General features: G+C 39.5%; 1 protein-coding gene across 1 annotated transcript in view; it reads left to right on the top strand.

Moving 5' to 3' along the window:
- Positions 1-16820, top strand: part of TLN2 (talin 2) — a 181689-nt gene that overhangs the window by 96376 nt on the left and 68493 nt on the right. The window contains 9 exon segments of the mRNA XM_008636855.2: positions 793-935; positions 2354-2481; positions 6865-6928; positions 9074-9178; positions 9530-9685; positions 10563-10664; positions 13007-13083; positions 14683-14863; positions 16762-16820. The exon segment at positions 16762-16820 is cut by the window's right edge and continues 7 nt beyond it. Of these exon segments, the coding sequence (XP_008635077.1) occupies positions 793-935; positions 2354-2481; positions 6865-6928; positions 9074-9178; positions 9530-9685; positions 10563-10664; positions 13007-13083; positions 14683-14863; positions 16762-16820 (1015 nt within the window).

Raw genomic sequence — 16820 nt, 5'->3', positions numbered from 1 at the left:
GAATGCATTTTTCGACTATTCAGTGTGTCTCAGTTGGTTCCTGGCTGTATTTTGCATCCCTTTGTTTGTAGTGCTGTCCGCGACTGAGTATTTTTAAAATGAAGTGAATGGGCAAGTTAATGCCTCTGAGAGTCAGCAGGTGTTTTGAAGTGCTTTTTGTTACGTTTGGTAGGAGTATTCCAACCTAAAGTGTGAAGGGTCGTTTTTGTCCCTTGATTAAAGTTGCTTATTTAATAGCTGATGACTACTGAAAGCCATCAAAAGGTAGTTTTGTGTTTGAAGGCATACATTTTAACTGTCAGTGAAGTTTGCCAAAGAACTAAGGCAGTATTTGGTTTGTTTTGTGTGTTAAGTCATGAGAACTGTTTTTTCTGTTTTGCTGTAAAACACTAAGGTTAATTGTAAGTAGCAGGAAGATGTTCTAAAATTGTGTTTAGGAATAAGAAAGGTAAACAGAATCATTTGTTTTAGAGGTAAAATGTGGTATACTTAATTTGTAGTGAAGATTTGAAGATCTAATTTTAGTGGTAAAACATTACTATAGTTGTTTCGTCAACAATATTAACGGTGTTTATGCGGTAGTATATCCTTGTTGATCAGCAGTGCTGTTTTTCAGTTCTCATTTGTAGCAAACCTTCAGCACTGATGACTAGAAACAGAAATGAAAGCAACATCTCTTGTGGAGTTTCCCCCCACAGTGGATATGCCAATTATCCCATGAGTTTCACAACAGCCTTGAACACTGGCAACAGTGTGGATTTAACAATGTGCATGTCTGTGGCTCTGTTGCAGTAAATTGGCTGGATCACAGCCGGACCTTCAGAGAGCAAGGAGTGGATGAAAATGAAACGCTACTCTTGAGACGGAAGTTCTTTTATTCAGACCAGAATGTAGATTCAAGAGATCCTGTTCAGCTTAACTTGCTTTATGTTCAGGTACAGTAGCTTCTACCTTGCTGAGGAAACCTATTAGGTTAGTTAGAAAACTTCTGCTGTTTAAATACTCTGTCTTCTAGAATTCCAGCTCTGGATGTGCTTTAGTTTTACTCTTTTGTCTGTCTCTCCAAAACCACATGATAATACAGAGGCTTTGCTGATTTTTTAAAATCAAATACTTTGAACCCAGTAATGGACACTGAGGCAAAAATCCACTGGCTTTCATGTCCTGCTTCCTTAAAATTTGTAAGCGTCTTTAGTCCCAGTTTGCTCTTTTTAGTCCTTCTCTGTCTTCTCTGGATGGTGCTCTCTGTGTAATGTGGAGTTTCAGGTCAGTCTTGTGAACAGCTTTATGTTTCTCCTGTCTTTTTCTCTTCTGCCTGATCAGTGAGAGAGCTTCTTCTGCACTCCTTTCCAGTCTTCCACTCAGACAGCACACAAGGCAGGCAGGTTTCCTGTCAAAAGGGTCCATGTCATGGAACACAGTAGGAGTCCATCTAAACATGTTCCCAAAACTGTTAGAGGGACTGTACATACCTTAGCAAAGCCAGGAGCTTTATGCAGAAGATACTATTTAACTGAAGGTGCCATCACAATTGCCTGCAATTTAGTCTGAAAAAAGTAGGCTTTTAAACTCTTTGTTAAATGTAGGGGGGTTTTTTAAGTAAAAAAACAAAAATGAAGGTTTGATGAAATGAGCTGTTGTTACACTTGATATTGCTCTAAATTACATTTTAAAAATCTGAGGCAAAAGATAAGGCTGTTCTATTGCTTATATCAATACATTTTCGAAGTTTTTTTAGAAGTCTACCGTACTGAGCTGTTCTTCTGCCACTAAAATATTTCATTCAGGCTGGTATGACAGTATGTGTTGATAATGCTTTGTCATTGCTTTGTCTATGGATAGGTGAGCCTTCTATTGCCAGAGCTATAAAAATCTGTCATCTTCAATGACTGCCAAATTTATACAGAAGGGAAAAAAAATGCTGTGTGCCTTCTACTGTTGCCATATCTCTAATAGTAATTTAGTTTTTACATACTAGTTATGGAGGTCCTTTTCCCTCCTATATGAGGCAGTAGGATGAAAGCTTTTCAATGTGTGTATATGCACAGGCACGTATCTGTATATATGTGTGTACACACAGAGAAGTGTATGTGCATGTTGTATTTTATTTACATGCATCAGGAAATGGCTGTCAAGTTCTCTTTTTGATCATAGCTTCAGTAAGTCTCCATAGATACTCACAAAGAAATAATCTAGCCCTTTGTTTTATTAGTCACATACACATCCAGTATGGAATAATAAGGACATTCAGAAGGAGAAGTGTGTGTTGCTGGCTATATTCAAGCTTTCAAGGAATTTGAGCTGGAATAGTTGTTTTGGGTGTCCCTGACATATCTTTGTTTATCTTCTCTAGGCTCGTGATGACATTCTGAATGGTTCCCATCCCGTCTCCTTTGAGAAGGCCTGTGAATTTGGAGGCTTTCAAGCACAGATCCAGTTTGGACCTCATGTAGAACACAAACACAAACCTGGATTTTTAGAGTAAACACTTCTAACTTCTAAATTTGGGTGACCTCGAGTGTAACTAATGTTGAGTTGTCACAGATTAAACACATTTTATTACTCCAAGCAGAGGTAATCAGATAAAGTGTGTTTTCTATAGCAAATCTCCCAGTGAAAGGAGCCTTATTGCACGAATCAGCAGCCTCAGCTGATGAGGGGACCTTTGGCAGTAGCTTATTAGACAGCACAGGGCACTGGCTCCTCCCAGAGTGCCAGTTAAGTACACACTTAGTACTAGGAAAGTACAAGACTAGAAAGAAGATTTGTCATTTAAATAAAATGAATACTGCTGTGTTTAGAGGTTAAATTTGCAAACTTTTTAGTGGTATTAATCACATGGTCAGATTCACCCTCTCATGGTGTTGTATGAATTGAATTCTAGGACTGTGTTCTTTGTTTCAGGCATGGCCAGAAGTTCTGCTTACAAGTGGCTCATCGTTAGTTTTTATTGTGATACTTAATTTACTGCTATCAGCAGGGCAAGTTAAGTTTGACTGAAGTCTAGATGTCCCACTTTTCTACTGATTTTGATTTTCTGATTGGTTTACCTGCAGTAGAATTAACCAAGGGCTGAAGTCTGAGGAAGGCAGTGTAGGAAGGTAAAAGAGAGCTATTTACTGCACAGTCCATAGAGCCTTGCTTACATACGAGGCTCATAAATACCTTAATTGGAGGCACAAAACAATGGCTGCATATTTGGTTTCTGTCCTGTTCCACTGGCAGAGTGCTCAGTGCTGCCTCAGGCTTCCTTTGTGAGCCCCTCTGGGGTTTACAGTATCGCAGGGAATCGCTGTGAAGTTGTGTCTTGCTGTGGAACATGCATTGCTGCAGCATTGGGTGTTTGAAGCACTTCACTTCTGAAAGATATTCCTGAAGCAGCAGTTCAGTTATGCAAATAAACATCTTTCAGTTCAATTAATAATCAGCCTTTCTTTTTACTATCTGTCTGCTCCTGATTGGCCCATGAACCTTTCCTGTTAGAACTACTCATGTCTAGGAATTACAGGGGCCCAGTGTAACAGCTTCAGTGTACTCCTGGTTTTTATTTCCTAGAACTGTGACCAGTTAACACAACAATCTTTTTCTGGGATTTGTCCGTTGTCTGCTTATTCTTCCTTTCTCCCTCCACTCACTGAAGAGTAGTCCTGCAGCAAACCATTGGGGTATTATCTCGTGATAAGCTAATCTTGTGTCATGGTAATGATTTCAAGAGTTAGGTGTTCCCCGTAGTTGCTTTTAATTTTTAGAGCAGTGATTTCCCACGAGCTTAACCAGCAGCTTTTGCAAACTGCTGTACAGTGTTCCACTGCTTAAATTTTTCTAGGATTTTCTAATGTACTACTTGGTTTTTTCAAACTCCCTATAGTAAGTGTGTTTTATGGCAGACTGAAGCTGCTAGCTGGATGATGCTTCTACTTTGTACGCAGCGCTGGATAGTTTGGAGTCCATCACGAAATAGCCATCACTCATACAATGTGCATTATCTTTTTTTAATTCTAATAGAGATGAAACATATTTATAACTGAACCATATATTAGAAAAAGAATGTTACTCCAGTGGAAATGATTTTGAACCAAAATTCCAAAATTTAGAACCTTATGTTTTGCATGGCATTTTCTCTACTGTTGTTTTATTTTCATTTAGGGCTTTGATTGTATTAGAACCAAACTTGGCAGGTAACCAAGTGTAATTGCTCTCTGTCCTGGTGTTTAATCAGTTTCATAAAATTAAGTATTTCTGATTTAGAGGTAATTCAGTTTTTGTCCTCTGTAGATGAAGCTGCTTCAGAACTGTAAGACCCTGGTCATTGTCTCCTAATTTGAAGTGTACATGTTTATGATTTAGTGTCGATGCATTTGGTTTTACATAGCCTTCATGACAGCCTTTTTGTGAAACCTCATGCTTTTGTTTTGTGAGTCTAAATGAGCCAAGTGATCCTGGCTCACTATGAACCATATATAGAAACAGTGTTGTTAAATGCTCAATTTTTTTTTCTGAAGACGCATCTCTCATCCTTTCAGAAAAAAAAACTTCTTAGTTTGTTTTGGTTTTTTTATCCCCTTGAAAAAGAGCGAGCATTTTTTAAAGTTTCATCCAACTGTCTTCTACTGTTTGGTGCATAAACACTGGTTCTTTTCAAGTAAGAAAGTAGTTTTATTTTATATAAACGGTATGCTGTAGCTCAGTGTGTGAAATACATTTGAGAGGTATCCAGTCACTTGCTACTGAAACCTCAAGTTGCTATAGGTTCCCTTAAGGGGAATCTGTCAGCTCGTACAGAAAACAGCATAGAACAGAATAACACTAGTATTTCATGAAATTGTTTGGAAATAGCTTAGTTTAGTTTGCCATGTCTACAATATGTTTGTGTAGAGAGACCTTTTGTATCCTTTTCGGTCGTTGCTAAAGTATTCTTGGCACAGATAAAGATTATTGCCTGCATCTTGCTAAGACGTTGGCATTGGTTGTTGGAATTCCCTTGAAGCTCATGCCAAAGTAAATTGTGAAAGCATTAAACTATCAAATTACAAGTAGTCCTTCTTTGTGCCCGTCATGGTACAGATGCAGTTTTGCATGGCACCTATGGAGGTACCCTGGGGCTGAATTTGCTGAGAGAATATCTAATAAAGAGCTCGCACTGTTTGTCTGCAGATAGGAAAGGAACACCTCCAACTGCACACTTCCACTTCTTCGCAAGCACACTGGCAAACAGAAAAGCTGCAAATGATAATTGAGCTTGATGTTGAGCCCAATTCTTGAATCTAAGCTGGTTTGCTGAATTAAGCTGTATTTTTCACAAACACCTTTATGCTAATGAAAAACAATCTAAATGTTGGCACTCGTGCATAATTTTTTAAGGAACTAGAAGATGAAACTCAGTGTAAATCAAGTTAAATCAACACTGCTTGCTATTAGCTGTTTTTAACTGAGTTCAATGTCCTTCTAATATGTGTAATTTAAGGGATTAGGGAAGGCTAAATTATAAGGTATTTCCATTCATTTTGCTAGCTCCAAAATAGCTGCAAAATAAAGTGAAACTGTGTTTGTAAAGAAAATATCTGGATTATAAGTAGAATTAAAATAATTTCAGTCTGTTCATGACTGGCATTTCACCCTTTCAGCTGAGGTGTGATCACTTGTCTCTTGATTTAAAAATAATGGAAGGTGATAGGAGGAAAAAGCTTCCAATCCAACTGCCACTCTCATGTGCAGGGGCATTACAATTGCTGTTTAGTGGACAGAGCCCAAATTATTTTCTTAACTCTTGCTTCTTATGAAGCTCCAAGTAATGTTTGCTTAGCAGTGTTATCTAAAGTGTTACATTAGTTGAAACGTAAGTAGACAGGCTTAAAAATGTAATGGTTTTGAGAGTTTATCAGAACATATACATATGGATAGCTGAGAAAATTAACTCTAGAATTTAAACTGCATTGATAACTATAATTTGTTTATGTAAATCCATTTCCAGAATTAAACTGTTTAATTCAGGTTTGGGTTTGTTGTTTTTTTAATTTGCCTTGGGATTGAATTTAACTAAACTGGTTTGAACCTGTGAAATTCTGTATAAAAGCACCAGTTGTTTCATACTAGAGACACCAGCATTTAAGACAATAAGCTGTATTCAGTCCTTACCTACAGTTTTAATTTGGCTCTTCAGCCTTCCCTACCCCATGATGTCTTTGTAAGTAAGTCCCCAAGAAAAGCTTTCATTATCATGTTTTAGTGAGATGTAGCTACTACAAAATCAGAAGAAAGATTAGCAAGAACAGTTGTTCTTACTTCGTTTTATAATGCTAGAACTTCATGGAAAGGACAAAATATGTGATCTCAGTACTGGGTAGTATTTTTGAAGCATGAAATCCTAATTTAGTCCTTCAAGCTATTTTGTCGATTGTCTGCAATGGCAGGCTTTTGTGTTTAAAACACACACACACAAAAAAAGCACAGTAACATAAACAAAAAACTCAACACAAATACCCATCCCCTCAAGATAATAAAACCAAAGCAACTCCCTAGGAACAGCTGAGCAGGTTTTTTGCCAATCTTATTTAAAACAATCCATGCTTCTCAAAACTTCTAACTTTGTATCTTAATAGGTAGTTCTAGCCTTCAGTGTTAAGTGTTGTTTGTTTACAGAATACATCAAAATAAGGAGGACATTCTCCAGTCATACTATTTCTGTGATTCTTAATAGTCTAAAGTAGGGGGAATCCTTAGAGACTAGTTATTTTAACAGTGCAAGTTTCTTCAGGTGGAAAATGACCTGCTGGGGGAACCTAGTGCCAGTAAAGATGTATGGAAAGCATCCTTCCTCAAGAAGGAACCATTAACTTTGGAATATCTTCTTTTTTTTCCCCCTAGCCTGAAAGAATTCCTGCCTAAAGAATATACCAAACAAAGAGGGGCTGAAAAGAGAATATTTCAGGTAATTGTGAGGCTGATAAAACTACTATAGTTTCACTACCTTTATAAGAAAAATCTGATATTTCCCAGGTGTATACTTTGTGTATATTTGAACTGTATAGCTATCAGAAAATGAAATATGAAGTATTTGACAGCTTTCATTTTATTTCTTCAGCAGATTTATTGTCCTGATCCTTTTTTCTTCACTGGTGAAGAAATGTGCTTTGTTAAAGGGGAGATAGTGAAAGTTCAGTATTTTTAAGATCTTTTTGTCAGTTGCATTGAAATATAAAGATGCATATTTGTACTAAAATAGACAACGTTTAGGAAAGCCAGTTTTGATTTCAAAAATGAGCCTCAATTCTGCTTGTTAATGCTTGAATTCAGTGGTCTGTGTGGGAATCATCCCATTGTGAAAGACTGGAGCAGTTGAGTATAAAATGGTAAAATATACTGATACTGTTAGAAGTGATCTCAGAGTCTGAGTACTGTAGATGCACCAGATATCTCTGCCCACTGAAATACAAGTTCGGCAATACAGTGGAAGTTGGAAAATTCTGAGGTCAACAGGTGAGAAAAAGTCATCTGGCTTCTGGAAGGACACACCAGAGATCTGTGATCTCAACCTGGGAGACAGGAGCAGGAACAGATCACATCCTTTCATTTGTCTGCTACACTGCCAGCTGAAGAATTCTGTAACTTTGTAGGTCTGTTCTGCCTGGAGTTTTCAGTACTCCTTGTAGATCAGTATGTCTAACACTTTTGTGTGCACCTTTAGGTGGTGCAGTGACATTGCAATTCAAGCAAAAACCAAATTTATTCACCTCTGAGTATTGTAGCCATGCTGTTCATAGCATGGAATTTTTGCCTGTGTCAGATTAGACCTATGAGTAGTATCTGTCATTGCATGCTTTAGTGCATGGCCCAGAAGCTTATCAGTGAGGGCACTGATCTGGGCAGAGATGTAACAGCAAGGTGGAGTATGTGAGTTGTCTTTTTGAAAAAAACCCCAGCTGTTTACCAAGTCATAAAATTCTGGAGCTTGGCAGGTGTTTTTCACCAAATATTCCATCTGCAGTGACTCCATTTGTGCTCCTTGCTCTTTCGGGATTCTGGGTGTGTTCTCTGTGCTGAAGTTGACAGGTAGGAGCAGACTGTGTTCTTGGGATGCAAGAGGTTTTTGGAGTTGCGGTTGCTTCTCCCAGGCCTCCCCCTTGGAAGCTCCCACACTGTCGAGGTGGGAGCAAGTGGAGTGGGAAGGCGTTTCCCATGTTCCTGGTGCTCCCCCTGCTGCCATCAGTCAGCATGAAAGAGGTGGCACCCAGCAGTTCAGAAGCACGTGAGGGGAAGATAGGGTGGGATAGGGAATCCCACAAACAGGATTTAAGTAGCCAGGCGTTTGGATACGATTTTCAGCACAGTGGTCTGGGATAGGAGAGCAGATGCTGGGAGAAGTTTGAATACATAAGATGGGTATGTGTCATTACTTATAGGTAATAATCAATCTACTAATGAGCAAGTTTTTAAAATAATAAATAGAGACTGAGTTACAAGGCACACTTAGATGAGTATTTCAGGATGAACTATTTAGAAAAATCATTGTTCCTCAGCTGTAGAATTATTTTTGTGTGATGGAAAAAAATGCTGGATAGTGTTGCAACTGGCAAAAAAAGGCCTATTTGGAAGTACCTGAAAGACATGAGAAATGGTGAAATACAAAATGTGAGGCTGTCATGGATCAGAAGTTCTGGGCACAAAGCAGGAATAAATAATCTGTTTCTGGGGGGGAAAAAAAGGCTGCTGGTACATGTAGTGATTTTTTTAAAGCTGAGTGAAGAGACATTAATTGTATGAAACCTAATGGTGTCAAATAGCAGGAATACCTAGAATTTTAAACTGTGTCAGAAATGGTTCAAATGTGCATTGTCTGAGACACAGATTGAATGGTTGATGGTCAAAGACAAGTGTTCTATTTGCCCAGGTTGTTTATTTTCTCTGATGTGAGGGATTATATGATAGTGTTGCTAACATTTCTACCTGGTATTTTTTCAAATATTCTAATTGTAATGAGTATTAACTAAGCATCCTGAAACAGATAAAAGCTGTACCCTTTTTTTGTTTCCAGAAAGTGCAGGTTCTGCCTAATTGGTACTGAACTTTCTTACAGGAGCACAAAAACTGTGGTGAGATGACTGAAATAGAAGCCAAAGTGAAGTATGTGAAGCTGGCGCGTTCCCTGCGCACCTACGGGGTGTCATTTTTTCTTGTTAAGGTAATGCAGCTCTTGCTGTGACCATCCTGTATCCTTGGTTGTGGATTACCTCAGATCCCTCACTAAGCAAAGGTTTGATACCTCAACCACTAAAATATTTCAGTTTCCTGGAGGACTGAGAAGAGGGATTGTCTTTTGAACTGAGTGGTAAAGATGCACTAAAGACCAGAGCTTCTTAATGCATTGCTTGAAAATCATTGCCTGTAAACAGACAAACTAAGCCTGGAGTTTTAAATTGTCACTGTCTGCATGCCAGTTTCTTCCCTGTGTCAGTATATTCTATCTTGCGCTTCCTTTCTCCTGTGGCAAGCCACGTTTGTGTGGAAAACAATCTTCCACACCTTTTTATAGGAAAAAATGAAAGGCAAAAACAAGCTGGTTCCTCGTTTGCTGGGGGTCACCAAGGACTCAGTGATGCGTGTGGATGAGAAGACCAAGGAAGTGTTGCAGGAATGGCCACTGACAACTGTGAAACGCTGGGCTGCCTCACCTAAAAGCTTCACTCTGGTAATCTTTATATATTCAGAGGACAAGATCTGTGTGGCAAGGAGATTTAGAACAGTTTCTGTACTGTAACTTGTTCTATCTTTAATTTTCTAGCATTATGTAGAGTCACTGAGTCCTCATGTAATAAATTGGCCCATATTGGAGTCCAGGTTCAATCTGTAGTTTGGTGCTTCTAGACAGGCCAGTTCCTCAGAAGTACTGTTTGAATCTTCTAATAAACCACTGTTTAAATCTGGTTTGTGCCTAAGTACTAAACAGTTAAAGCATTATTATTCACACTTGTGTAAATAGTTATGGTCCTTCTCATTCATAATGTGCTTTGTGACTTGCAAAATAGGAACATGAACAAAGTCGGATGGCTGATTCATGCATCTGATAATTACAAATTTAGAGAAACTTCATGAATGTGATACTTTGTTAATTGGTCTATAGGAGGCCACTGCAACATTCATTTTGGATATTAAAGGTTGTTTAAAGTGATGGAACAAGAGGCAGAGGCTAGAAAGTTGCATTCACTTGATTCATGTGCATCTAATTTCCAATTGCCTGGATGATTATGCTCTAGGATTAAATTCTAAAAAAACTTTTCTCCATCCTCGAGTGAAGGAATCTGATAAAGTTAGATGAAGTCTCTTGGGCGTTTCAGTTTGTGGAACGTGTGTGACTAAGCCGAAATAAAAAGCATTCTTCTCTCCTCCCTTAGTCCCCCATATAGACTGGTTTAGAATCTTGGAGCAGTTTATCTTACTGTTGCATATAATAAAATGTCTATGCAATTTTAAAATTTGAATTTTCTCACTTGTATTTGGTACTGTTTCTTCATTTACTTACTTTGCATTTTCAAATAGGTTTTGGGTTTTCTCCCCTTTTTCTTCAGGATTTTGGTGAATATCAGGAAAGCTATTACTCAGTACAGACCACTGAAGGAGAACAGATCTCTCAATTAATTGCAGGTTACATTGATATCATCCTAAAGAAGGTACAGTATTAACGTCTTGGCATGTAGCAAAAAAGCCAATGCACAACCTCAAATATGTGCAAACTGCAGTTTTTCTCTCATTAAGTCAATGTTGTGTTTTGATGTTCTATATTTTTACCTGCAAGTAAGGCACTGCTTCTGGAAAAATCAAGGCTATTTATTACACCTCTAGCAAGGGTCAGACTCAGTACAGCACTTCTGGAAAAAAAAAAAAAAAGCTTTGCTTTTCTGTCTGGAAGGTGACCTTGTGACTGTGAATATATATCCAGGGAAGAGTCCAAAGCTTCAGTTATGGATTTTTAAGCTACGGTCCAAAGTGATGAATCAGGTGGAAAGAAATTATCCTAGAAACAGTATTTAAAACTACAGCAAGGACTACACAATAGTTGTCCGGGTGCTGCTGTATATAATGTACCAAAACTGAGAAAGTTTTTGGCCAGAAAAACAAACCAAAAAGCCCCAACAGTACATCGCTTTAAAAACACCGTGATTAGTAAAGCAAAGAATTAGACCTCAGTTGTGCAGGGAGGGATAAAATCAGTGTTTGTGAAGAGGTCAGACTGCCTTGAAACTTGTTTTTATGGAATGTGCCTGGCAGGAGAGAGGAAGGCCTGATACGCATCTCCACTATTCAAAATATTCCCAAGCGAGCAAGTGCAACAGCAAAAAATGGCAATTTTGCCAACAAATGTGGAGCTGAATGGTCCCATTCTAAGCATGCTGTATAGAAAAGCAAGGTGTTCCAAACAGCACTGATTGCTTCTTGTCAAATTTTTACTTTCTTGACAATCCAAACTACATCTTTATTTACTGTAATGGATTTTAGTAGTAAGAAATCACAAAGTTAAGTAGCCCAGAAGAATTTATTGCCTTTGTTCATGTGAGCAGTGTAAGATGTAACATCAAGTGTTACGTAATAAGAGGTTGAGGAGGATTGCCAGAATTCATCACATGCCTTTTTCTCTGAGGCTGTCAGGCTCAGGTTTAATAAACATCAAATAAATTGCAGGTTTCTGTAGATGGTTTAAAACTTGATTCAAAAGTAGCTTTGCTCTCTAGTGCCAAATGAAAGCAGCCTTCTGTCTTGATAGAATACAAATGTGCAAATTTCCACTCCCAGTCCTTTGATTTTTTTTTTTCCCTCTACCATCTGCTGACACAGCCAGTTTAAAATGAATGAATTAGAAACAGGTTAAAGCATAAACACCCATGATTCATATGAGAAGCTGCAGTTCACAGTTGTCGAGCCCACGTTATTTCTGTGATGGATGCCTCAAAGTGGGGTTTATTGCTCTCAGTTGCATGTTGTTAATTCTTGGTGTGTTTTGGACTGGTCCACCTCATTTTCTTTGGTGTGCATTGATAGATACGTTTTTTTTCTGCTCAAGTGTTATTAATACAGTGTTCCCCCACCCAACCCCTCATGTCCTGCAGTTTTAGTGATAGGTCATTAATCAGGTGACAGGGAACCCTGAACTTGAGTAGCTTATACCAAAATTAAGAACAGTAGATTTTTTTTACTTCACATTATTATGGAAGTAAGGCACAATCTTGATTAGAAATAAGGAGTTTCAGTTCATGCATAAAATCAAACTCTGATAGTAAGAACTTCTTTCTCCAAAGCCGTGTGTTCATATAGATGTGCATGAGAAGTTTCTCTTAAATGTATCCAAGGTCATAGTGGATACTTCTCTATTTATGTTCATCTATATGGACTCAAGCTACGAATCATGTAGCAAGGTGGAAAGCAGACAGTTTCTCTGCACTAGGCCACAAGTAAAAATGGTCTCTTTTTATAAGGCGCTATTTCTATCATTTGTAGTTCCCTGTTGTTTCTCATGGTTTGCACTTAATGCCCTTATGTATATTTACAAATCTCTCTTAGCGCTAAGAAACCCCTCCCTCATGAAGTCAGACTGTCCTGAACTTTAAAACACCTATGATAAAATAACTTGGAGACAGTATTCAATTTGTTGTCTTTACTTACAGATATGTGTTTCCTACTGGTAGGTAGCACCATACAGTAACATTTCAGCACTTTCCTTATACCTTTGTTCAGAAAGGCACCAGCAGGCTTTTTCCTTTATGTCCTTCATCTGCCAGGGTTAAGAACCTGGGCTGTTAAAGGCTGAAGAGCACCTCTTCTCCAGTGGAGGTTGTATTGTCAGTCACTGCCCAACAGCATGGTGTTCAGCACCAGACAAGGCTCTACAGGTGTCGTGGTTTAGCTACCATGACAACAGGTCATTTGATTAGGTTTGTGGTAAATGGCAAGGAAATGGTGGAGAGAAAGTAAAAAACAACACACATTGTTTAACTTATCTTTTTTCCCCCTCCTCCAGAAACAAAGTAAAGATAGATTCGGGCTTGAAGGTGATGAGGAATCAACCATGTTGGAAGAATCTGTTTCACCTAAGAAGTGAGTGCATGCCACAGGAGGAAATGGTCTGTCTTTAAGAGCGTCACATTTAGCTGCGGTAGCTTTTTCAAATTAAGTAGTACAGTTATTACTGCTAAAGAATGGTTTCCTACAGAGTATTTCAATAGAAGGAGGGCTATCCCCAGGCAATTCAGCAGGCTCCTAGCTTCATTCAAGGATTGAAGACAAAATTGTTGGTTGGCGCAACCAGCAGTGGCACCAGGTTGTGCTAATTTGACCCTTGAACAAAGGCACTCAGGCTGTAATTCAGTAAAATGCAGGGGCAGAGAGTGGGATAATGAAGCAGAGCTGAAAAGCTGTAGTATTTTTTTCATCTTCGTGTATGATTTACAAGGTTTTAGTTGCTTGTGTGTGCTAGTTCCATGGTTTCCAGTAGATTTGACTCCTGTCAGTTTAGTTGTACTCAGTGTTATGAGCAGAACTGACTCATTTCACCAGCCAAACCCATCAGATGTGTGGTGGCCATAGAGGAAAGGGTTTGGTACAAGTAGGGCAGGTTATGGTTTTGATGGGAAAGTAACTGAATATAGCAAAACACAGAACTGTAGAGCTGGCCATTCTCTTGAAAAGGAATGTCAAATCTTTCTGTGCAGTGAGACAATAGAAACAGATTTGTGACATTTTAAGCTGTAATGAGCCACTCAAGTCTTTTCTTGGAACTCTTGAGGGTGGCAGTGTCAGCAGTGTGTATGTGAAAAGTCCATTTGATTTATTGTTAAGCATACAGTTTATATGAGATAGATTTGTTAGCTATTTCATGTGGCCTTATGGGAAATTTTGTCTTTTGATGGATCACACATGTTCAGATGTGCTTTATTTTGATATGGCCCTTTCCAAATCACTTCCAGAATATACTGTTAGCTCAGTGCTGTGCAGAGAAGCCCAAAACTTGTAGTGGATAAATACAAGATTTTTTCACAGTTGAAATCACTCTTCTTTTTCCTCAGCAGAGTGTTGTTGTTAAAGCCTGAATTTCTGTCAACGCTTCTAGCTATTAAAGCTTAAACCATGTTTAAATATGAGCAGTGTATCTGGCAAAGCAGTTCGTGACCGTGGATGGCAGTAACTTTATTTATTGTTCTCCAGCCCATTATCTGATGGACTGCCAGATTATTTGCAAGTGCTGTGTGCCTTTGTTTTTATAAAGGTGGAAGAAAGAAAGTTTTTATCCCTGTTCTAGGGAGTACTTGAAAAAATCTCTGTAAGGTTCGTGCTTCTATTTTCTATTTATCAGCCTGTGATACAGCTGAAACAAAGCAGTTGTTATGCCATAAACCTTGCTCTAGTTCTGTCTGCCATGCATCTAAAAGGGGTAAAGCTATTGTATCATCTATAACAAAACTGCCCAGTGCCATGTTTCCTTGGTGCCTGCTCATTAGTGCTGTTAATAACTGATCTGCCAGAAACCCCAGATTATCTTTTTTTCTAATATGTTAGAAAATAGTTAGAAAGAAAAACCATAAAGTTTTCCAGATTCTCCAGATGTTGTGAAATGTAATTTAAATCCTAGAGGAAGAGCAGCTGGCAGAACTCAATTCGCAGGAGCTCACTAATTCTGTGTTGGATGTTTTTTCCCAGATCCACTATTCTGCAGCAGCAGTTCAACCGAACCGGGAAGGTGGAGCACGGCTCTGTGGCACTGCCGGCTGTGATGCGCTCTGGCTCCAGCGGCCCTGAGACTTTCAACATTGGCATCATGCCTTCTCCCCAGCAGCAAGTCACAACCGGCCAGATGCACAGGGGACATATGCCCCCACTTGTGAGAAACCTCCTTGTTTTGTGTGTGAAACCTGCCTGTGCAGCAAGTAGTCAGAAACAGCATATTATACATATTTGTAAGAGCAGGAGCCCTGGCTGTAACTTCCTGACTGTTCTACCAAACATAAGTTTTGAGTATCCCTTAAATATTTAGAGTGTCACATTTTGACTTATTTCCTCATTTTCTTTGAAGCAGGCTTTTCCAGCCTTTTCTTTACTTCCAAGCAGTTAAAACTAGTATTGAAAGGACAAAAAAAAAAGGTTTAAAGACTGGCAAAAGTAAGCAATTTTAAGGATAAGGCTTACTTCTAGCTTATCACTAGCCCACCAACTTAGAAATTTTTTAGCAGGCGTAAAGCTGATAGTGCTTTTTTTCATTTAAATTGAAAGACTTTCACAAGCCCTAAACAGCATTTAGAGAATATAATCAATGCTTAAGATCATGACATACTGCTAGAAGAGTAGTCTGTGTAGTGGATTGACCTTGGCTGTTTGCCAGATGCCTGCCCAGCTGCTTTTTCACCCCTACTCCTCAAGCAAAGAAGTCTGTATGAAAGATATACAAGATTAAAAAAAGCTTTATATCAGTATAGGTCAAGATAAAGACAGGGAAATCATCAATTACTTTCATGGCAGAACAGAATCAGCTTGGAGGTAATGAATTTAATTTATTGTCAATTAAAATACAGTTGGATGGTGAGAAACAGATGAAAACTAAAAACACTTCTCACTCACTCCCTTTTTTCACACAGACGCAACTTCACTCCTTCATTTTTAACTATTCTGCTCCTTGCTCACAAGTGGTAAATTTGTAACAGCCCATCTCTGCTTCTTCCTCCTCACACTTTTCCCCAGCTCCAGTGTTTCCTTCTTGTGGGCTGCAGGCATTCAGGATAAACTGGCTCAAGTGAGGGTCCCCTATGAGCTGCAGTTCCCTTCAGGAGCGCCTGCTCCAGCACTGGGCTCCTTCCTGGCAAGGCCCTGCTCCAGCACAGGCTCTCCACAGGCTGTAACTCCTTTCAGGGAAATACCCACCTGCTGCAGTGTGGGGTGTTCTGTGGTCTGCAGGGCAGATATGGGGGTACCCACTCCAACACAGCCCTCTCCACAGACTGCAGGGAAATACCTGCTGCACTTTGCTCTCTCCCACAGGCTAAGGAAACTCAGCTCTGCTGTCTTGAGCATCCCCTCCACATCCCTCTCAGTCACTGGTATTTGCAAGGTTGTTTCTTGAACTCCTTTTTCCCTGCACTGCCCTTTCTCACCAGTTTATCCCAGAGGTGCCACCGGTGTGGCTGCTGACCTCAGCTGTGTCCTGTGCTGTGTCTGTTGGAGCTGTTTAGAACCGGCTGTGCTTAGCATGGGGCAGCCCCTGGCTAATTCTCCCAGAGGCCACGCCTGCAGCCAAAACCTTGCCACAGACACTCAATCCACACAGCATCCTGCTCTGCCTAAACCCCTTCTGTTTTCTCTTAGTTTATGCATCTTGATGACAATTTAGTTTTAGAATCATCCTTGATTGCATTGGGAGGCTGTCCCAGAAAATCAATAATGATCTCCTAGAAGCAAGTTGAGTTTTCATGTTGCTCGAATGCAGGTTGCTAAGACAGCTCAGTGGGTTTGTGTATGTCTGATGGCCATTGTTTGAGCTGAGACAGTTGAGCACTTTATATGTGTGTGAAAGTACCGAGGAGAGTAAAATGGCATAAGCAGAATCAAGACTGTGAGAAGAGTTTGCGAGCTTTGCTTTCTCCACTGCGCCTGGGGAATGGCAGCTCTCTGAAATTGGCCTGGGGTGGTTGCTGGACTGTTGTCACTCAGGGTCTCTTCATGCTCATGTGATGTGCTTGAAATGCTCTCTGGAACACAGCACAACCATTGCCTTGCTCTGCCTTGCAGACCTCAGCTCAGCAGGCCCTGATGGGGACCATCAACACCAGCATGCACGCAGTTCAGCA

Source organism: Corvus brachyrhynchos, unplaced genomic scaffold, assembly GCF_000691975.1.
Source record: "Corvus brachyrhynchos isolate BGI_N302 unplaced genomic scaffold, ASM69197v1 scaffold200, whole genome shotgun sequence".
Taxonomy (NCBI): Eukaryota; Metazoa; Chordata; class Aves; order Passeriformes; family Corvidae; genus Corvus; species Corvus brachyrhynchos.
This window is presented reverse-complemented; position numbering and strand designations above follow the sequence as displayed.